General features: G+C 41.4%; 1 protein-coding gene across 1 annotated transcript; it reads left to right on the top strand.

The window, feature by feature from the left end:
- Positions 1-12,793: 12,793 nt before the first annotated feature.
- CXCL9 (C-X-C motif chemokine ligand 9) lies at positions 12,794-18,949 on the top strand. The gene is made up of 4 exons (XM_010377101.2): positions 12,794-12,925; positions 14,042-14,168; positions 15,426-15,510; positions 16,600-18,949. The coding sequence occupies exons 1-4, from the start codon at positions 12,862-12,864 to the stop codon at positions 16,699-16,701; spliced, it is 378 nt and encodes a 125-aa protein (XP_010375403.2). The 5' UTR covers positions 12,794-12,861; the 3' UTR covers positions 16,702-18,949.
- Positions 18,950-23,996: the final 5,047 nt, after the last annotated feature.

Raw genomic sequence — 23,996 nt, forward strand, 5'->3', positions numbered from 1 at the left:
AAGGAAAAGATAAGGCTGGGTGCGGTGGCTCATGCCTGTAATCTCAGCACTTTGGGAGGCCAAGGCAGGAGGATTGCTTGAGCTCAGGAGTTTCAGACCAGCCTGGCAACACAGTGAGACCCGGTCTCTACCAAATTTTTCTTTTAAGCTACTCAGGAGGCTGAGGCAGGAGGATCACCTGAGCCCAGGGGTCTGGGGTTACAGTGAGCTATGACTGCACCACTGCACTCCAGCTTGGGCAACAGAGTGAGACCTCATCTCTAAAAGAAAAAAAAAAAGAAAGAAAGAAACAGAAGTGAGTAAGAATTTAGAATTTCACAAAAGCATAAGCCCCTAACATGCAAAGATGTTCAACCTCATTTGTAATCAAGGAAATGTACATTCACCATTATGAAATAACATTTCACACCACTAAACTGGCAAAACGTTTAAAGTTAGATAATAGCAACCATTACCAAGGATGCAAGGCAATGAGGAATGCGCTTCCACTGCTGATGAAAGAAAAAATAGCTATGACTACTCTGGAAAACAATTTAGCATATATCTGTATATACCACAGATACTCTTGCAGATATTTTTTTTTCTTTTTTGAGACGGGGTCTTGCTCTATCGCCCAGGCTGGAGTGCAGTGGCACGATCTCAACTCACTGCAACCTCCGCCTCCTGGGTTCAAGTGGTTCTCCTGCTGCAGCCTCCTGAGTAGCTGGGACTACAGGCACACACCACTATACTCAGCTAATTTTTGCATTTTTAGTGGAGATAGGATTTCACCGTGTTGTCCAGGGTGGTCTCCATCTCCTGACCTCGTAATCCACCCGTCTCAGCCTCCCAAAGTGCTAGGACTACAGGCGTAAGCCACCGTGCCCGGCCAAGAATTGCTTTTTTATCAGATTGAATTTTTTTTATTTAATGAGCTTCAATGTACAGTACACTGATCATCTTCCCAGAAACAATAAAATCTGTTGTAGTATAATTTTAACATAGTTCATTCAATTGCAAGTACATAGTTTAATTTTTAATAATGACTGTATTTAAAAACTCACATAATTCATGAAAATCTAACCATTAGCTCTCCTTAGCCAATACGAGCCATCAGCAGAATAGTACTGCTTTTATTCCCTGTAAATATTCTACTTTTCTTTTTTACTCCTTTCCGGAGTATTCCAAAAACACACTTAGTTCTAATCTTTTTTATATTTTTCATCTTTTGGTGGGGCCATTTTTTTTCCCCATGACTTCATTGGATTACTTCCTTTCTGGAATATGTTCTTTTTTTTCTTTTTCCTTGAGATGGGGTCTCACTCCGTCACCCAGGCTGGAGTGCAAATGGCGTGATCTCGGCTCACTGCAACCTCCACCTCCCAGGCTCAAGCAATCCTCCCACCTCAGCCTCCCAAGTAGCTAGGACCACAGGCGTGTGCCACCACACCTGCTAAATTTTTTTGGGTATTTTTGGTAGATAATACAAATATGAGGCTTCACCAGGTTGACCAGGCTCGTCTCAAACTTCCGAGCTCAGGCGATCTACCCACCTCGGCCTCCCAGAATGCTGGGGTTATAGGCATGAGCCACCATGCTCAGCTCTGGCATATGTTCTCCATTTGCTTTGTTCAGATTCACTTTTATGTGGCAATGTAAAACACAGTAAACTTGGCATTCCATTTGTAGCACAGGGAGACTTCATGGCATGCTACTTTGTATTTAATACTTCTTGAATTTTTTTTCTTTCCAACTTTTATTTTAGGTTCAGGGAGTACACATGCAGGTTTGTTACATGGGTAAATTGTGTGTTGTGTATAGATTATTTCATCACCCAGGTAATAAGCATAGTACCAGATAGGTCGTTTTTGGATCTTCATCTTCCTCCCAACCCCCACTGTCAAGTAGGTCCCAGTATCTATTGTTCCCTTCTTTGTGTCCATGGGTACTCAATGTTTAGTTCCCACTTATAAGTGAGAACATGCAGTATTTGGTTTTCTGTTCATGTGTTAATTCGTTTAGAGTGATGGCCTCCAGCTTCATCTGTACTGCTGCAAAGGACATGATTTTGTTCTTTTTTAGTATTCCATAGTGTATATGTACCACATTTTCTTTATGAAGTCCACCGTTGATGGGCATCTAGGTTGGTTCCATGTCTTTGCTATTGTGAATAGGGCTGTGATGACATACGTGTGCACGTGTCTTTATGGTAGAATGATTTACATTTCTTTCGGCATATACCCAGTTATGGGATTGCTGGGTTGAATGGTAGTTCTATTTGAAGTTCTTTGAGAAATCTCCAAGCTGCTTCTCACAGTGGCTGAACTAATCAGTACCTCTTTCAGTGATATGAAGTTAAAACCAGGTAGGAAAGATGGTCTTGAATTGTCAACGCCACCCCTCTCCCTTCCCCTGGCAGTGGCCATGTGGGACAGAAAGATAATCTGTGTGCTTGGGAGAACCCAGTGCTGCTCTGTCAGAGTGGAAAGCAAAATTAGGCTGAACTCAGTTGATGCCCATGGAGGCAGCATTTAGACCAGCCCTAGGCAAAGGGGAATCACCCATCCTAGTGGTAAGAAGTTGAGTTTTGGCAAGTCTTGCCTCCGCTGGCTAAAGTGCTCTGGGGTCCTAAATAAATCTGAAAGGCAGTCTAGGCCACAAGGATTGCAACTCCTAGGCAGTCCTAGTGCCGTGCTGAAAAGCCAGTGGACTTCGGGGGTGCACAACCTAGTTGGGGGAACATGATCTAGTGAGACACCAACCAGGGCAGCAAAGAGAGTGCTTGCACCACCCTTGCCAATCCCAGGCAACACAGCTCACAGCAATAAAAGTGACTCCTTCCTTCTGCTTGAGGAGAGGGAAGAGTAAAGAGGACTTTGTCTTGCAACTTGGATACCAGTTCAGCCACAGTAGGACAGGGTGCTGGGCAGAGTCATGAGGCCCCTAATTAAGGCCCTAGATCCTGGATGACATTTCTAGACATGTCCTGGGCCAGAAGGGAACCTGCTGCCTTGAAGGAAAGGACCCAGTGCTGGTAGGATTCATCATCTGCTGACTGAAGAGCCCTTGGGCCCTGAATAACCAGCAGCAATACCCAGGTAGTACACAGTGGGCCTTGGGTGAGACTCAGACACACTGGCTTTAGGTGAGACCCAGCACATTCCCAACTATGGTGGTTATAGTGAGAGATTCCTTCTGCTTGAGAAAAGTAGAAGGAAAAGTAAAGGGGACTTTTTCTTGAAGATAGGTACCAGCTCAGCCACAGTGGGGTAGAGCACCAAGTGGACTCTTGGGTCCCCAATTCCAGCCTTGGCTTAGATGGCATTTCTGGACCTGCCCTGGGCCAGAGGGAAGGCTACTGCCCTGAAAGGTGAGTCCCAGGCTGGGCAGCATTCACCATAAGCAGACTGAAGAGCCCTTGGGCCTTAAGTGAACATTGGTGGTAGGTAGCCTGGCAGTACATCCCATGGGCTTGTGGTGACGGGCATGAATAAAAGGCTCCTCTGCCTCTGGAAAGGGGAGGAATGGGAAAGACTTTGTCTCATAGTTTGAGTGTCAGCTTAGCCACAGAAGAATAGTAGATACCTAAGTTTTTTCGACTCCAGTCCCTGGCTCCCAGACAGCATCTCTGTGCCTGGGAAAACTTGCTGCTTACAGGGAAGGATATAAGCCTGGCTGACTTTTCCAAATGCTGATGGTAGAGCTGCAGGGCCTTGAGCAAACACAGATGGTAGCCAGGCAGTGGTTACAGTGACATGCCTTGGGTGAGACCCAGTGCTGTGCTGGCTTCAGGTCTGACCCAACACAGTGCCAGTGGTGGTAGCCACAGGGGTGCTTAGTGTCACCCCAACCCCAGCCCCAAGCAGCTCAGCACAGAGAGAGAGACTTCATTTGTTTAGGAGAAACTAAGGGAAGAGAACAAGAGTCGGCCTGGTAATCCAGAGAATTCTTCCAAATCTTATCTAAGACCACCAAGGAGGTATGTATCTCTTTGATGTCTGCAAGAATTACAGTATTACTGGGCTTTGGGTATGCCTAATGCAAATATGGCTTAGACAGCAACGCTCAAGTATCTTCAAATATCTGGAAATATGTCTGGCAGCAAACTTTTCACTGGAGACCTTACAGGCCAGGATAGAATGGCATAACATATTTAAAGTGCTGAAGAAAAAGCATTTAACCTAGAATAGTATATCCAGTGAAAATAACCTTTAGACATGAAGGAGAAATAAAGACTTTCCAAACTCATTCTATAAGGCCAGTATTAACCCTGATACCAAAATCAAAGACACATCAAAAAAGAAAACAACAGGCCAATATCTCTCATGAATATTGATGCAAAAATCCTCAATAAAATACTAACAAACCTAGGCCAGGCATTGTGCCTATAATCCCAGGCCAGGCTTGTGCCTATAGTCCCAAGGCCAGAGGATCGCTTGAGCCCAGGAGTTCAAGACTAGACTGACCAACATGGCAAAAACCCATCTCTACAAAAAAATACAAAAATTAGCTGGGCATGGTGGCGCATGCCTATGGTCCCAGCTACTCGAGAGGCTGAGGTCGGAGGATTGTTTGAGCCAGGTTGAGGCTGTAGTGAGCCATAATCATGCCATTGCACTCAAGTCTAGGCAACAGAGTAAGGCCCTGTCTCAACAAACCAAAGCAAATCAAACCTTGTATACATATAAGCTCACTAGGCCAGAGCTTAACACATTTACATGAAAAGTAATTACTGATAAGGAAGGTTTTACTTTGACTTTCAGCTACTGAATTTTTTAAGAGTCTTATTTTTCTGTTCCTCAATTTCTCCATTACTGCTTTTTTTGGTATGTAGCTGAATTTTTAGAGTGTACTGTTTTGAGTCCCTTCTTTCCTTTTCTGTATATTTTTAGTTATTCTCTTACCGGTTACTTTGGGGATTACATCCTAAACTTGTAACATCCTAGTTTAAATACCACCTTAGTTTCAACAGTAAACAAACACACTCTGCTCCTATACATCTGCATTCCTCCCCTTTGACAATTATTATTGTCACAGATTACAGCACTGTGTGCCCATTAATACATATTTATAATTATTGTTTTATGCATTTTTTAATTCACGTAGGAAAAATGAGGAGCTACAAACCAAAAGTGCAATAATACTGGTTTTTATATTATCTACATAGTTATCTTTACCAGTATTATTCCTTCATATGGCTTTCAGTTAGAATCCTTTCATTTCAGCCTGCAAGACTGCCTTCAATATGTTGTGGAGAGCAAGTCTATTAGTAAAAAACTCCCCCTAGCTTCTGTCTATTTATGTCTTCATTTCTTTTTCATTCTTGAAGGGTGGTTTTGCCAGATATAGAATTCTTCACTGACAGATTTTTCTTTTCTTTCAGCACTTTAAACATGTTGTTTCACTGCCCTCTTGCCTCCTTGGTTTCTGATAAGAAATCAGCTGTTAATGTTATCTAGGATCCCTTGGATGTATATGATGAATCACTTCACTTGCTGCTTTCAAGCTTCTTTCTTTGTCTCTTAAGGTTTGACAGCTTGACTATTATGTCTCAGTGTGGATATTTTTGAGTTTAACTTGCTTGGAGTTCACTGAGCTTCTTGGATTCATGTATATTCATATATTTCATTGGATTTCGGAAGTTTTCAGTAATTATTTCTGTGAATAGTCTTCTGTCCCTTTCTCTCTATTCTCCTTCTGAAATTCATATTATGCATGTATTAGTCCACTTGATGATGTCTCACAGGTCTCTTAGGCTCTGTTCACTTTTCTTCATTATTTTTTCTTTCTACTTCTCAGCCTTGAAAATTTCAATTATCCTATCTTCAGATTTGCAGATTCTTTTTTCTGCTGGCTCAGAACTACTGCTGAACCCATCGATTAAATTTTTTCACTTCAGTTTTGCACTTTTCCGCTCCATCATTTCTATTTGGTTCCTTTTTTATAATTTCTATCCCTTTATTGACATTCTCATTTTGTCTGGTTTCCTTTTGTTTTTTGTACATGATTTCCTTTAGCTGTTTGAGTATATTTAAGACAGCTGATTTAATATCTTGGTCTAGTAAGTCCAAAGACTGTGCTTCCTCAGGGACCTCACCTTAACTTAATTACATCTGTGAAAACCCTATCTCTAAATACAGTCAACTTCTGAGGTACTGGCAGTTAGGTTTTCAACATAAGCATTTGGTGGGGGAACACAATTCAGCCCCTAACTTGTGTTTTCTTTTGTTTAATTATGAAAGAAATTAATTTAACAAAATGGAAAAAGCAAACATTTTCACTAAAAATGCATTGGAGCTTCCTAATCAAAATATGTAAAGAATTGACAGATACTTACAAGGTCAATACTCTGACTCTACTTGACGAGTGGTCTTGAAAAGGTAGGAAATGAAGACATTACACCAATACAAAGTAAAATATCAATTTGTAAAGAAAAGGGAATTAACACTAGTCTCTAGTGCCAATTTTCACATGCTAAATGAATAAAAGTAAATAAAATGACAAGAGGATTGTGAAACAGATACATCTACAAACTGATAGCCCAATCTTTCTGGCAAGCGATCTGTCAAAATGTTACAGAAGATACAGAAACGTTTTTAACCCTTGTCCCTATAGTTCCAAAGATGGGAAATATCCCAAGAGAGTAAAATCTTTTTTAAAACAGTAAGAGCACTGTTGTATTACTGAGACATTATTGGAAACAACTCAAATACACAGAACTGAGAATGAAGAGGCTAGAAATATGAGAACATTTTACAAATACATAAACTACGTAGACACAAGGAAATGTTCATGTAAAACAATATTAAAGATTGGGGTCAAGGGGCAGATGTATACACAGGGGTGTGTGTGTGTGTGTATAAATCTCGTCATTCCCTTAGTTAAAATTCTGCAGTGTCGCCTCCCCACATAGAAATTCACAAGGCACTTCATCATGTTGTTCCTGTCACATTTCTAGACCAATTTCTCACCACTTCATTATTCATTCTACCCTCCACCCTTGCTAAAGTACTTGCAGCTTCTCAAATTTGGCATACCTTCTCCCGCCTCTTGCTTAGAATATTCCCCCACCTTCTTCTTGTAACAAATTCCAGCCAATTCTCCCTTTCAGACCTAACTCAGACAGCTGTGTCTGACCTAGCTGTGTCTCCCTTTCAGACCTAACCCCATCAGCCAGGGTTGTGCACTTCTCTGTACCTCCAATTATTCTGTACAATCCTTTATCCACTTCTTCTATAGTAAGTGTTAATGTACATGCTGTTTTCCCCCACTGAATTGTGAGCTCCTTGAGGAAATCATTGTTCATGTATGTGTCCTCAGAGTCTAGAACCATAAGAATAAAAGTTTGGTGAATGAAGTGAATGATAAACAGTAAATGAAGATTTTTAAGAATGTGGATTTTTTTCTTGTAAAATTACTTACATAGGCAATTTTAAAGTGCCATTTTAAATAAATGTGGATATTTTAAGTATAAACTTATTTTCTTTTCAGAATAATTTCTCTTCAGGTTAGTCAGCAGCTTTTTAATGGCTGTTGTTACATATCATCAGACTACAAGCTGACTTGCCTAAAGTCACCAAGCAAAAATGTTATCGTCAACATTTTGGGAAACTTGTCCTTTACATGATGTCCTTAACATGCTCTCTCAAAACTGTTTATTCAAAGACCTAACCCAGTCCTTAAGTTTTACATGAGAAATATAAACCAAGAAGTTAGATAATAAGATTAGCAAAGAAAGAACTTGATCCTTTCTCTTAGTGATTTAGATGCAGACAGGATGTAAAACCTTCCACAGCTAGGATTTGCCTGCATGTAACCTACCATGTTGTATTTAGGAAAGAAGAAATGACTCCCTGCGTGGGGAGAGGAGAGGGAAAAAGAAAAATGAAATGTTCTCTTGGGGCAGAAGACTTTCAAGAAAGAAATCCCTTTCTAGTCAGTTTAGTACTAACAGCTGCCGAGAGGAGGGGAAGTCCACACTGAGGGAAACTCAAACAGGCCTGGAGGTTTCTTTATGAGAGAAACTTCTCCTCCCACACGTAAAAAACGAAGGCTCTTATCGTCCCCGCGACAGTCAGTCACGCTGGATAATTAAACAGAACACCCCGATTCCACAACCAAAAAGATTCAAGGGGGAGGCTGGGCTACACCGGTGAAAACTAAGAATTCCGCTTGGTAAAGTTCTTTGGGGTCACATCAGCATTTGGATCCCCTACGGACACAGAACTGGAATTTTTCAAGGCACAGGAAGTTAAAATTCTTGTCCAAAAAGGAATTGGTAACTGCTGATTTCAACTCTAGATCATCCTTGGCTCCATTCCCAGGGCTGTGAGAAAGGCCTGCAATATCCTCTCACCAGGTTTCTGTTTCTCCTAAAAGCCTTGTCTAGCCATAAATGCAATGATCAATGGGATTTTCTCCTTCCTGCTGCCTGCTTCCTCAGAGAACGTGTTTGCTCTTAGACTTTGCATGACAAGTTCCTAAACGGAGCCCAGGAAACTAGTGTCTGGACAGGCCTGAGCTGAGAGCAGCAGTCCCAGCCTGCTCGGAGGGGCCCTACCCTACCATGGCAGAACAGTTTCAACACGAAGCGGGTCAAGCGAGAGAAGCCTTCCCATTCCGCTTGCTACCTCAGAAAATTGGCCGCTTTTTGGGTAATAAATAAGATCTGGCCTCAGTGACTCCTAACTGACCCCCACACCGCCTTTCTCTTATCCGAAGGGCCTTTGTCCCAGTCACTGAAGCCCAGGGTTACCCCTAAGCCCAGTGCCCTGGCCCTTCTGGGGCCGTCGTTACCTGCTGGCCTCACCCAAGCCTCGTGTGAAACCTGCAAAATAGGCCTCTCTGCTCATGGCCACCGCCCCTGAGAACCTTCCCACCCACCCCCAAAAGCACGGCCAGGCCATCTCGGCTGAGGAGGCTGCGGGCCGCTCAGGGGACAGAGAGGAGGGATCCCGAAGGCACAACCACTACCTTTCGCCCCCAAAGTGCTTCTCTTCACCTCCGGCTGGATCAGCACTGGCAGCAAAGGTACCCAGTGGCACCAGGAGCAGCACCAGCAAGCGTTGAGAGCTCCGGGTACAACCTCCTCACGGAAGAAGGTTCTGGAAGACGGGTTGGCTGAGCATGCGCAGTACATGCACCTCGGACCCGGCTGAGGTCACTGCGTGTGAGGCCCCCGGAGCCAGGCAGCGCTTTGCAGACCCTGTCCAACTTCCAGACCTGCCGTGCCAGCTCCCAGCTCCTTCCCTCGTGCGTGTGCGCTTACTGGGTGCCAGGCACCGTGTTCAGCACCATGCTCAGACGGGGACCCTCGCAGGCCTTCCTTGCCTATTGGCGGAAGGAAATGTTAACCATAGGGTCGCAAGGAAACGTAGCGTTGCCGCGGACACGGGCTCAGCGAGGTCTCTGTAAGTGTGCCGTGAGATCCCCCCCTGGGGTTCAGGGAAGTCTTCCCAGGGAAATGATGCTGGCCTGGGTAACTATGGTAAATGACTGGTATGCAGGAGAGCAGGAATGAGGAGCATGCACAGTCTCTCTAGGCAGAAGAATGGCATGAGCAAAAACAGTGCCATGGGAAGGACCATTGTCCCCTTTGAAAACTGAGAGAAGGGCCAGGTGCAGTGGCTCACGCCTGCAATTGCAGCACTTTGGGAAGCCTAGGCGGGCAGATCACCTGAGGTCAGGAGTTCGAGACCAGCCTAGGCAACATGGTGAAACCCCATCTCTACTAAAAATACAGAAATTAGCCCGGCATGGTGGCGGGTGCCTATAATCCCAGTTACCTGGGAGGCTGAGGCAGGAGAATCGCTTGAACCTGGGAGATGAAGGTTGCAGTGAGCTGAGACAGCACCATTGCACTTCAGCCTGGGCAAAAAGACCAAAACTCCGTCTCAGAAAGAAGAGAGAAGAAAGGAAAAAAGAGAAGAAAATAAAAGAAAAGAAGAGGGGAGGGGACGGGAGGGGAAGGAGAAGGAGAAAAGAAAAGAAAACTGAGAGAAGACAAAATGATGGGAGCAGAGAGCTGTGCAAGAAGAGGCTGGAAAGGTGGGTAGCACCGACAGTGCTGGGCCTTAGTTTTTATCCTACGAAATTTCCATCCTCCTTTCTTTGCTGGAAAGAACAGCCACAAGTCCTGTGATGCTTTGCCGTCGACAATCCGTCCTTGACATTAATCTTAACACCCCATGAGGTCTAATAATTTTTTTAAATGAGGGAGATGAGGCTCACAAAAATTAAGTATTTTGCACACAGTCATTAAGTAGTAAAGCAGGAACGTGAACCTATCTCCACTCTATGCATTGCCACAGTCAATACCAAAATTAAGCATGAGCAAATGGATAAGCTGTATCAATGGTCAGCACATGTTTTCTTCAAAAAGAATTCTGTAATTCCATTTAAGTATTAATAATCTGTATAGAAGCCGGTCAAAAAATGTGCACCATGTGACATAAAATGCTAATATCCATTTTCCTCCAATTCTACAGTATGCATTGTCAATGAGAGGAGGGGTAAATTGCTCCCAAGGGGGACAAAAATAGGTTCTCGGAGAGCTAAAAAATCTTAGATATTACAATGACTAGTGGCCTACCAAAGTTCAACCCTACCCAACAAAATCTTATTTCTTACCATTTGATTTCTCTCTTTAGGAAGAAATTAAATTTAGTTTTCAGTTCATTTTAATTTATTTTTTCTCAGAGCAAGGTGGAGTGTGTGTGTGTGTGTGCATGCACGCACACGTGCATGCAGTGCCAAGTCCATAATGAAAAAAAGTTAAGAAACATTGTTTTACAATAATGAAATCTCCAGTCTTTAGTCAACCAAAATAAAGATCCCATTTCTTAACTTCCCCTACAGCTAGGTGTAGCCATGTGATTAAGGCCTGCCCCCATAGAAGGTGATAGAAAATGATGGGTACAACTTCTAGGATGTCTACAAAGGAGGGACATGCCCTTTTTCTGCCTTCTTACCATCCTATACTTGGAAATTGGACATGGTGGCAAGCCACCTTTGGCCATGTGCGTGAGGGCAGCAATCTAGAGATGGTGACAACGCAAGAAAGGAGGAGCCTGGAAGACCTCATGGGAAAGAGCCACCATCCAAGTGCTAATCCACCTATGTCTCTCAGGGAGAAATAAGCTTCTATCTTAACCACTGTTCTGTTGTTGTTGTTGTTGTTTATTTTTTTATTTTCCCATAAGTTATTGGGGTACAGGCGGTATTTGGGTACATGAATAAGTTCTTTGGTGGTAATTTGTGAGATTTTGGTGCACCCATCACCCAAGCAGTATACACTGCACCCTATTTGTAATATTTTATCCCTCACCCCTCTCTCACTCTTCTCCACAAGTCCTCAAACTCCATTGTATCATTCTTATGCTTTTGTGTCCTCATAACTTAGCTCCCATATATCAATGAGAACATATGATGTTTGGTTTTCCATTCCTGAGTTACTTCACTTAGAATAATAGTCTCCAATCTCATCCAAGTCACTGCAAATGCCGTTAATTCATTTCTTTTTATGGCTGAGTAGTAGTCTATTGCGTATATATATACTACAGTTTCTTTATTCACTCATTGATTGTTGGGCATTTGGATTGGTTCCATGATATTGCAGTTGTGAATTGTGCTGCTATAAACCTGCATGTGCAAGTATATTTTTCAAATAATGACTTCTTATCTTCTGGGTAGATACCCAGGAGTGGGATTGCTGGATCAAATGGTAGTTCTACTTTTAGTTCTTTAAGGAATCTCCACACTGTTTTCCATAGAGGCTATGCTAGTTTACATTCCCACCAGCAGTGTAGAAGTGTTCTCTGATCACCACATCCACACCAACATCTGCTGCTTTTTGATTTTTTGATTATGGCCATTCTTGCAGGAGTAAAGTGGTACCATACTGTGGTTTTGATTTGCATTTCCCTGATCATTAGTGATGAGCATTTTTTCATATGTTTGTTGGCCATTTGTGTATCTTCTTTCAAGAATTGTGTTTTGATGTCCTTAGCCCACTTTTTAATGGGGTTGTTTGTATTTTTCTTACTGATTTGTTTGAGTTCATTGTAGATTCTGGATATTAGTCCTTTATCAGGTATATAGATTGTGAATATTTTCTCCCACTCTGTGGGTTGTCTTTTTACTCTGCTGACTGTTCCTTTTGCTAATTAACTAAGTGCAAAAGCTCTTTAGTTAATTAGGTCCTAGCTATTTGTCTTCATTTTCATTGCATTTCTTAGCCACTGTCAATTTGGGTCTCTTACATGCAACTGACCCCTTATGCTAACCAATCTAATAATTTAAAAAATAATAAACAGTAGCAGGAATGACACAAAATGAGCTTACCACTAGTAGAAAATGATCTGGTCCCAGAGGAAATTCAGGTGTTTTAAGTTGTTAGGTGGGCAATACAAGAAAATGTCAGTGTAGCCATCTATTATGCAGAAGGACATGCCATAAATAGTAAGGGAAAGCATATTACTTATCTGGACTTTAATATTTCCCATCTGGAAACGACATTGCCAACCCTTGTTGTATAACATTAGTATATTCATTATATAATCTATTCTTCACACAGGTGAGCAGCTGTGAATGTGCTAAAGGCTATCAGTGTTGCTAGTTTCACATCCCTTACTATAAACCACCCATTTATGTGAAATGAAAATAAAAACATGCAGAAATTCCCTTGGATCTGAGACTAGGGTTTCCCCCAGCACAATCAAGTTTGTGGTTAATTTAGTTAGCTCAGCTAAAGATGCTAGCCAATCAGAGTTTAGGAGAGAAATGAATTTCCTAAATAAATATGATTCCCAAAATGTGTTCTCTAAAGAATTTCTCAGGCTCAAAATCCAATACAGGAGTGACTTGGAACTGCATTCTATCACTATGAAGAAAAGTGGTGTTCTTTTCCTCTTGGGCATCATCTTCCTGGTTCTGATTGGAGTGCAAGGTAAGGGGTTCTGAGTTAGGTTGCAAAGTAAGAGAAGTGATTCACTGTAAAAGAATCTTAGTTAGCCAGATAAAGGTGAATGTTCTGCCTGCATTGAAGAGTAATATTTGGTCACCCATAAAAGCTTCTCAGTGACATGATCAGTTATCCAAAGTCCATAACTTCGGTCTGCCAAGTCAAACACAAGTCTTTGTAGTCTAGGTGTATGAATTCCTAGTAAGTGTTCAATAAATGTTCATTGAACTGGGTAGCAGTGAGATGAAACTCTATCTCCTAAATTATTTTCTTCTCCCTGATATTGTTTTTTGATAAGTACATCTGTGGCTAACCAATTAAGGATCCAACCAATAATCAGAGAGGTTGTCCCTAATCTATTTACTAACTGTCTTTGTTACCTTGAACAAATTACTTAATCTTTCTAGACCTCAGTTTCCTCATCATCTGTAAAATAGAACTTTGTAGTTATACCTTTTCTGACTGCTACACAATGTACGGCATATAATACAATAAGTACCAAGTAAATATATGAATTTAAGAATTAAGATAATGTATTTTAAGGGGTTTCCAAAAATTTTAAACACTATTGAAAAGCAAGGCAGTGGGGAGGAGAGAGGATGAGGATGGAAGTGGTGATTGGTTACAAAGGAGTGCTTTCTATTCAACACCAACACCAGTTCCATTCCCTAAGGTCAGATAATAAATAATAAATGGTTTAGGAGTTGCTTAAGAAACTGTGATCAGCATAGCATACATGAATTAGTTATCTGTTTGTCTTGTGGTAGGCATTTATTAAATATTGTGAAAGTCTCTTTTTCTCCCAAGGACATAATGGTGTGGTAGTTAAGAGCAATGCCTTTGGACTCAAAGAGATCTGGGCTAAAACCCTGCCCCTGCTCCCTAAAAGCTGTATGACTTTGTTCTTAATCTTTCTGAACCTTAGTTTCCTTATGTATAAAATAGAGATGATACCTCCTTCAAAGGTTTGTGGTGATGATTTTTAGGCACTCGGTAAATGATAGCAATAATCATGACTCAGTCAAATGTATCATTTTGAGAGATCACCTAAACTGAAACACTGGCCTATACTGATGTGTTCTATCTTTTTCTTTCCCTCAGGAACCCCAGTAATGAGGAAGGGTCGCTGTTCCTGTATCAACACCAACCAAGGGACTATCCACCTACAATCCTTGAAAGACCTTAAACAATTTGCCCCAAACCTTTCCTGCGAGAAAACTGAAATCATGTAAGTAACAACCCAGCTAACATGCATGCACCATATTGGCAAGAACATTAAATTTAGCATGAGTTTTACCCTTGGAGTGCTTGCCCATAGAAACACTTAAAAATCAGATGGTTAGCCCCTCCATAAATTTGAGCAGCTGCTTTCTTTTCTTCTCCTTAAAAATACAAGGAATTTCTGGTAGATTAGGCCCCAAGAATGACATATTACCAAAGTAACACATGTTTATTGCACAAAATGTTTAATGCAGATAACACAATAGAAGAAAATAAAAATCACTCATAATTCTACCCTTGAGTGACAAATACTGTTAACCCCTTAGTATACAGTTTTCTAAATCTCCCTTACTTGCTTCATGTGTACATAACATAGATATGTATTTACATACACAATACATAAACACAAAAATTAAATCATACACTATACACTGTTTCGTAATCCACTGTTTCATTAACACTATATCATGAACATTTTCTCATGTCAGTAAATCTCTAATAATGTCATTTTTACCTAATGTCATTTTTAATGGCCAAACTGTATTTCATCATATGGATAAACCATAATTTATATGACCAGGATTGTTGTTGGAAATATAGATTATTTCCAAATTATTACTGCTGAGATAAAACTTATTGTGGCAGTATTGTGTCTGTAATTCTTTCCTTTCTAGAGATTAGAATTGCTAGGTTAAAGGATGTGTGCATATTTTGTCTTTATAAATCATCCTTGACTACTCTTATTCTCAGACTATACAGAAAAATTAAAGAAATATTTAAATTATTTCCAGACAGTCTACTGTAAGTAATTTTTAAAATTCAATCAGGGCCGGGCGCAGTGGCTCACACCTGTAATCCCAGCACTTTGGGAGGCTGAGGCAGGCAGATCACGAGGTCAAGAGATCGAGACCATCCTGGCCAACGTGGTAAAACCCCGTCTCTACTAAAAATACAAACATTAGCTGGGCGTGGTGGTATGTGCCTGTAGTCCCAGCTATTTGGAAGGCTAAGGCAGGAGAATCACTTGAATCCAGGAGGTGGAGGTTGCAGTAAGCCAAGATGGTACCACTGTTCTCCAGCCTCGCGACGAGCGAGACTCCATCTCAAAAAAAATTCAACCAGTGACTCTTCTTGTCCTAGGAAATAATGTTAAGCAGTTTCATTAGAAAATTCAGCAAAATTCATACTAATTTTCATTATTTCTGAGAAAAAGCATTTAAATTATTAATGAGAAAAAACTCTCTCATTGCTATTTATTTGGCAGTGCTACGCTGAAGAATGGAGATCAAACATGTCTAAACCCAGATTCAGCAGATGTGAAGGAATTGATTAAAAAGTGGGAAAAACAGGTTGGTGAAAAGGAGGATCAAAGTTTTCTTTCTTTTAGAAATTAACTTTAGAAGACAAGGAATCTGCTTTTTCATTAACACTATAAGAATACATAACTTTTAAGAATAGATGTTTCATTCATATTATGGTGCTTCTATTTTGTTCCTAGGACAAAATTAGGTTCCTACATATAGTATCTCCTCTCTGTCTTCCACCGGAGGAATGTGTGTTCCTTGGGGGTACAGAGCTTGTCCTTATTTAATACAATAAATATGTAAAGAATTTAATAGTAGACACAGAGGATACAAAGATAATAAGGTATAATCCCTTCCTATTGTAGCACATATGCTAATAATTATGGTACAATGTGAGAAGTATAAAAGTATGCACAAGAATCTTGAAGACATAAAGGAGGGAGTACTTAACTTTGCTGGGGGAATGGGGCAGGAGAAAGTGTTAAGGAAGATTTCTCATGTCAGGTGATACTTGATTTGGGTGTTGAAGGATAAGTAATTTGCCAGGAAGGTAAGAAGAGTAGAATCATGAGAGAACTTGCTGTGTTCAGGGAGCCTCCCTCCATTAATGTGGCTGGAGTTTGTGTGAAGAGAGTGAAGGGACTGAGGCAGAAAAGTAGATCAGGATAAAGCAGGAGGAATCCTGCATGGCACACTAAGGAGTTGGATTTGAAGAGAGCCACAGAATATATGGGTGGGAGACTGGGTTCTGGAGTCTCACAGACTGGTGGTTCTGCCACATACTAGCTGTCCAGTTTTGGGAAAGTCACCCTGTCCAAGCCTCAGCCTCTTCCTATGTAAAACATGGAAATAGTGCCAACTTCAGAGGGTTGTAGCTGGGGCAGGAGAGTGGTAAGCACGGTTGCCAGGAGAAGGTAATAAGTCAGAAGAATAGACAAAAGACAGCCAGTTAGAAGGCTATTGCCTCCTCCTCGAAGTGAGCAAAGTAGAGAGAATGTAAAGGAGCCCCTCTGAGAGTGAAGCAACTTTAATGTGGTTTTGAGGGTAAAGAAAGACTATGATCAGGAGAGTCCAAATATAAGGAGGTTAAAATAGTAAGATTCAGAAACATTGCCCTTTTTTCCCTTCTCACAGGTCAGTCAAAAGAAAAAGCAAAAGAATGGGAAAAAACATCAAAAAAAGAAAGTTCTGAAAGTTAGAAAATCTCAACGTCCTCAACGAAAGAAGACTGCATAAGAGACCACTTCCCCAATAAGTATTCTGTGTTAAAAATGTTCTATTTTAATTATACCAAGATCATTCCAAAGGAGGATGGTATATAATACAAAGGCTTGTTAATTTGACTAGAACATTTAAAACATTACTCTGAAATTGTAACTAAAGTTAGAAAGTCGATTTTAAGAATCCAAACGTTAAGAATTGTTAGAGGCTATGATTGTCTTTGTTCTTCTACTGCCCACCAATTGAATTTCATCATGCTTAAGGCCGTGATTTTAGTAATACCCATGTCTACACAGATGCTCACACAACCACATCCCACACACGACAGCTGTCTGGAAGAGCAGCCCTAGGCTTCCACGCACTGCAGCCTCCAGAGAGTATCTGAGGCACATGTCAGCAAGTCCTAAGCCTGTGAGCACGCTGGGGAGCCAAGCAGTTTGAAATTGAGCTGGACCTCACCAAGCTGCTGTGGCCATCAACCTCTGTATTTGAATCCGCCTATAGGCCTCACATACAATGTGTCTGAGAGATTCATGCTGATTGTTGTTGGGTATCACCACTGGAGAGCACCAGTGTGTGGCTTTCAGAGCCTCCTTTCTGGCTTTGGAAGCCGTGTGATTCTATCTTGCCCGCTCAGGCTGACCATTTTATTTCTTTTTGTTCCCCTTTGCTTCATTCAAGTCAGCTCTTCTCCATCCTGCCACAATTCAGTGCCTGCCTCCTGTCCAGTGTACATGTCATATGCTCTGATTTATCTGAGTTGACTCCTTTCTTATCTTGTCCCCAACACAGAAATGCTTTCTTCTCCCTATTCATTCTCACTCAATCCAGCTTAGTTCAAGTCCTGACTCTTAAATAAACCGTCTGGACACACAAGTTATCTTAAAACTCCTATTTCACTTGGTTCAGTACCACATGGGTGAACACTAAATGGTTAACCAGTTCTTGTGTGTTTATCCCATCTCTCCAACCAGATTGTCAGCTCCTGGAGGGCAAGAGCCACAGTTTATTTCCCTGATTCTTCCACAGTGCCTAATAATACTGTGGAACTAGGTTTTAATAATTTTTTAATTGATGTTGTTATGGGCAGGAGGGCAGTCAGACCATTGTCTCAGAGAAAGTGCTGGTTCCTTCCTGGCTGCTCTATGTTGGCTAGCCCCTGGTGACCTCTTACTTATTATCTTCAGGACACTCACTACAGGGACCAGGGATGATGCAACATCCTTGTCTTTTTATGACAGGATGTTTGCTCAGCTTCTCCAACAATAAGAAGCACGTGGTAAAACACTTGCGGATATTCTGAACTGTTTTTAAAAAATATACAGTTTACCGAAAATCATATAATCTTACAATGAAAAGGACTTTATAGATCAGCCAGTGACCAACCTTTTCCCAACCATACAAAAGTTCCTTTTCCTGAAGGAAAAGGGCTTTCCCAATAAGCCTCCGCTTTCTACGATCTAACAAGATAGCCACCAAGATCCTTTTCAAAACTTATTTTAGTCAAATATGAGTTTTATTGTCCATTTACTTGTTTCAGAATTTGTATTGTGATTATCAATTACCACACTATCTCCCATGAAGAAAGGGAACAGTGAAGTATTAAGCGCTAGAGGAAGCAGCCAAGTCTGTTGGTGGAGGCATGATTGGTGCTCAGTTAGCCTCTGCAGGACATGGAAACCTCCTTCCAGAGGAGGTTCAGTGAATTGTGTAGGAGAGGTTGTCTGTGGCCAGAATTTAAACCTATACTCACTTTCCCAAATTGTATCACTGCTCACAATGCTGATGATTTAGAGTGCTATCTGGTGGAGATCCCACCCGAACGTCTTATCTAGTCGTGAAACTCCCTAGTTCCTTCCATGTAACTTCCCCAAAAAATCTAAGTGTGTCATAAATTTGAGAATCTGTGACCTACTTACCTTGCATCTCACAGGTACACAGTATATAACTAATAACCAAGGACCACATATTATCACTAACACACACGTGTTATAATCATTTATCTCGTATATACATACACACATACACTCTCAAAGCAAATAATTTTTAACTTCAAAACAGTATTGACTTGTATACCTTGTAATTTGAAATATGATTTTTGTTAAAATAGAATGGATCAATAAATAAACCATTAATCAGAAAACAGATTTTTTTTTATCTTGAGCATACCCTTCAACTATTGAATATTTAATAGTAAATCTCATGTCTTTATTATTTACTTTTCAGCTTTCTCTCAAATACAGTGTAGCACTCATTGAGATAACACATGAAAGCTCTTTAAAGGGCTGATCGGGGACAGGAAAAAAAAAACAACCTATGGAAAATATGACAACACTGCCTTTTAACAACATTGATTTGAAAGAGTTATGTGGGGCTGGGCACAGTGGCCCACACCTATAATCTCAGCACTTTGGGAGGCTGAAGTGGGTGGATCACTTGAGGTCAGGAGCTCGAGACCAGCCTGGCCAATATGGTAAGACCCCATCTCTACTAAAATTACAAAAATTAGCTGGGCGTCATGGCATGCGCCTGTAGTCCCAGTTACATGGGAGGCTGAGGCAGGAGAATTGCTTGAACCCAGGAGGCGGAGGTTGCAGTGAGGCGAAATCATGCCACTGCACTCCAGCCTGGACGACAGAGTGAGACTCTGTCCAAAAAAAAAAAAAAAAAAAGGGTTGTGTAGAATTCAATCCATTTCCCAATCCTCAAGAGTAACACTATTCCAATGAGGTGTATACCCAGGAAGCCAACATGTGTTCTTTTCTATCCCTAAAATTGTGTGTTTAAATATTATAAAGCCTCAAGTAGTTATGATGGAGAACTAAACACTGAACTTGGACCGGAGGCATTACGCAGCATGGAGTCTCTAAGAAGGTTGAGAGTGGAACGAAGAGCATCAGCCTGTACACTTGATGTACACTTTAGAGGCCAAACAGGTGTGATATTCGTGCAGACAACAGCTGCTAATGGTCGACATGCATTCTCACAAGGGCCTTCACCTGAGAGGCAGCAGGACCCTGGAAGGAGCTGAGATCCTGGATTCTGAGATATCCTGGTTAGAATCAGGGGCCCACTACTTATTAACTGTGTGACCCTGGTTAAAGTATAATACTTAACCTCCCAGTGCATCAGTTTCCTCATTCCAAATTGTTGTGAGGAACAGGTTCAGCATAGGCCTTGGTGCAGAGAAAGTCCTCAATGTTTGTCTCAGACCCTTCCTAACCACTTACCTCTGCTATATCTTCCTTGCAGCAGATGGATCCCACATCTCATATAGAGAGAAATGTTTTCAGCACTGAAAAAAACATGTTGGAGAAATGAGACTAAAAGCCTTCCTGACCAGTTCTCAATATCTCTATTTTATAATCCTAGTCCAGGCCATCATTGTCTGTTTCCTGGGCTACCTCAGTAGCCTCCTGTTTTCCCTGTTAGCTCTTCTCAACATTTCTCTTGCTTCCCAAACTTCCGTGACAACCAGAACAATCTTTTTAAAAAATAACTTACAGAATGCTGCCACCTTGCTTAAAATCCTACAGCTTAGAATTAAGTCAAAACATACCATGAGCTGGCCTCACATGAGCTGGGCTCTGCCTGCTTCTCTGATCATGCTCCCTCTACCCTCCCCTCCTTTGTTGAGCCTCAGCATCACCTTTTTTCTGTATGTCTCTTGGGCACACCGAATTCACTGCCTTCTGGGGTTTTTGTTCCCTGTGGTTTTTTGTTCCCTGGATTGTACTATATCAACTTGGTTAGTCTTAGAACTACGTTTCCCAGAATCTCCTTCCCTGTGTGGTTGTAGGTTATAGTTGGCCAAAGAAGAACTCATGTGAAATTTGGAAATCAAAAGTGAAGGAGTGACCCTTAATCTTGATTAGACATATTGACAGACACACTGGTAAGCCAGTGGATCCCAGCTTGTCCTTGCTCTTTTCCTCCACGTTCAGCTTATGCTCAGGACTGCTGGCCTCATGATCAGTGATGGTCCCAGGTCCCCCACCCAGATATTTGGCAGTGGACCCACAGAGGTGGTAGTTACACAGAAGCAACAGCTCCCATAGACCTTAGCAGCCCCAATTTGGTGCTGAAGAGGCTTAACTTCTTGGATTTTCTCATAGGTTCTATTTGTCCAACTGTCCCAGTGCTTCTGATGGACCAGTCACTGATTCTTCCTCTGATCCCCTGACTTTCCCTTCCAGATGTTCACTCCCTGAGATCCTCCCTCATCTGTGAGATCTGAATCCTATAGTAAATTTTTATCCTCATAATACTCATACTGGCTCTGCTTCCCTGAAATACCTGGGCCTACACACACTTCTGTGCATGGCGGTTCTTGCCTCAACACTTCAGTTTCAATTTAAATGTCACTTCACAGAGTCCCCTTCTCTTATCACCCTTGGTAAAATAGCCACTCTTTCCCAGACTCTCTCTTTGGCAGTGGTAGTGCTTCCCACAGTGGGGGTGTGTATACCTTATAGAGTTGATGAAAATATTTAGAACTTAATTTTTGTCTAAAAAATAAGAAAGAACTGAAAATTGACTATAAATCATTTGTCATGTGCTAATTTCCTGAGGAAAAGGTGAGACCTCCACAACTGAGGGGCTGGCATGTGCCCTCACTCAGTCATTCACCTTCTGCAGATTGCAACATTTGTTTCCATTTACATGCATGTAGTTAAGGAGATTTAAGGATTACAAGATATAGTGCTAGGCCAACCTTCACAAAATGGGCAAGTGGCTCTAAAAGACTCCTGCTAAGAATATCCTGTAGAAGATCATATTAATCATGCTAATATAAAGTAACAAGAGAATAAAACATGGGATGGCTGTTCTAATTTAAACTAGAAGGGTGCAAAATTTTAAAAATCTGGTGGCTATAGTCTGTTTCATTTTCTTTTATCATGATTAGATACAATGATCAAACCATCACGATCTGAAATTACCTTTTCAAAAAGTGTGTGTGCTTATTTCTTCCCTCCTACCCTACCACATGTACAAATTTAGGTTCCATGACCATGGAAACTTTGTCTTCCCTGCTACTGCATGCCTAGAGCAGTGCCTGACACTTAGGAAGCTCCTAATATGTATTTTTTAGTTGGTTGACATATGCTTCACCCTAAATTTTCATTTAGGCCTTTTCCAAATCGATTTCAACTACTCTTGTCAGGTTCATCTCATGCTCATTTCTGCCCTCAGCTTTGCTCATTCTTTTATTCACCCTGTCCTACTTTCCACCCCTCATCTGACTCCCACCCACACATGATTCAAGTCCCACTTTTCCCGTGACTCCATCCCAGAATGCTCCTGGCCACACCGATATCCACCTCCATGCCCTGTCATAAAATGATTTTAACTATTAAGGATTGTTCTATGATTAAAACCTTCAATCATTTTGCTATACTAGAAAGTAGTCTGTACCTAAACAAAGTTTATACATTTCAGCAATGGATAACAGACTTAGACATATTTAATCTGTGAACTACACTTACGAATTTAAATGCTAGTGGCCAGGTACCATGGCTCAAGCCTGTAATCCCAGCTAAGGTGGCTGGATCACTTGGGATCAGGAGTTTGAGACCAGCCTGGCCAACATGGTGAAACCCTGTCTCTACTCAAAATACAAAAATTAGCTGGACATGGTGGCACATGCCAGTAATCTCCACTACTCGAGAGACTGAGGCACAAGAATCGCTTGAACCCAGGAGGCGGAGGTTGCGGTGAGCTGAGATCGTGCCACTGCTCTCCAGTCTGGGCAACAGAGTGAGACTCTGTCTCAAAATAAAATAAATAAATAAATAAATACTAGTGACCTCTAGATCGGTTAACTGGGAGAAAGCTATTTGTAGTTTATTTATCCTTACTGAGAAACTGGAAAGTTGCCTTCTTATTGGAAAGGAAGATAAAGAGAGACTACAATCACAGATATTTTAGGTACTAACTCGTTTTTGGCCTGTATAGAGAGAAGATGAAATTAAATGAGAAAGAAAAACAGGCAACACTTCTTAATAGGAAGTGGAATTAGCTCCCAAGTCATCACAAACCAAGAAGTCACCTGAGACATTTCGATATCCACATTGGTTTAAAGTTCTCAGGAGGGAACTTTAAACTTTTGACCCTACATTTTAAGGAGATGAATAAATCACAAAGGAACAGTCTAATCTAAGTCCATTAATAAGATTATGAACTGGGGCAAATCGACAAAAGATAGGAGGGAAAGGTGTCAAATTATACATAACTAGTTGCTTTCTTTAAAAGTCTGCTATACAGATAAAAAAAAAAAACTCTTCCTTTAGATATAATATACTGTTTCAAGTCAACTGTTTTAACAAAGAATTTGTTTTGCTCAAAGCAAAAAAGAAGGAATGACTTGCTGGTATCTCCAAATCCAGAGAACTAAGTCTCGGCCTCTGCCTTCTGGTAGAGTGTAGGACTAAGTAGGTACAGCCGTCTATCACCAGCTTTCTTTAACCATTGGAGTAGACAACCTGCATTTCCTCTGGAATGAGGAACTAAAAATCACAATCTATTAGGTAAGAGGATAAATGTCAAAATAAACTATATAACCGAGAGGAAAAAAATGTGCTGCTTAGAAAAAGAAATGCCAGCAATCACTTCTGCAATACTGAAAGCCTCAGAAATTATCTCAGGGCAGATGTCTCTCTTTTGTATGGAGCCTTTGACCAGGAAGAGAGGGGCCTAGGAGTTTTGATGGTATGGAAGTTAAAGCAAAACTAAGCTAAATTTCTCTGAATAATGGGGAAACAGGAATGATCTCTGGCAGCTAGGGAGAATGTTGGGGATCTCAGATCAGCAAAAAGAGAGGCAGTGGAAGGGGACAAGAAGCGAGGGCCTGTACCAATGACAAAAATCTATCAATCCTGATATATTTGTCCCGAGGCAAGGCCAAAAGTTTTCACTGTGCACAGGAGCAAAGAAATAGCATGGGCTTGTGGGGAAAACTCATAATAAAGCTGTAAAAGAGAGAGAGGAGAAAGAAAATACAATAAAAGGCCAGGTGCGGTGGCTCACGCCTGTAATCTCAGCACTTTGGGAGGCTAAGGCAGACGGATCACAAGGTCAGGAGACAAGAGATCATCCTGGCCAACATGGTGAAACCCCGTCTCTACTAAAACTACAAAAATTAGCTGGGCGTGGTGGCGCGTGCCTGTAATCCCAGCTACTCGGGAGACTGAGGCAAGAGAATTGCTTGAACCAGAGAGCCGGAGGTTGCAGTGAGCCGAGATCGTGCCACTGCACTCCAGCCTGGCAAGAGAGTGAGACTCCGTCAAAGAAAGAAAGAGAGAGAGAGAGAG

Source organism: Rhinopithecus roxellana, chromosome 2 (assembly GCF_007565055.1).
Source record: "Rhinopithecus roxellana isolate Shanxi Qingling chromosome 2, ASM756505v1, whole genome shotgun sequence".
In the NCBI taxonomy this organism is placed as follows: Eukaryota; Metazoa; Chordata; class Mammalia; order Primates; family Cercopithecidae; genus Rhinopithecus; species Rhinopithecus roxellana.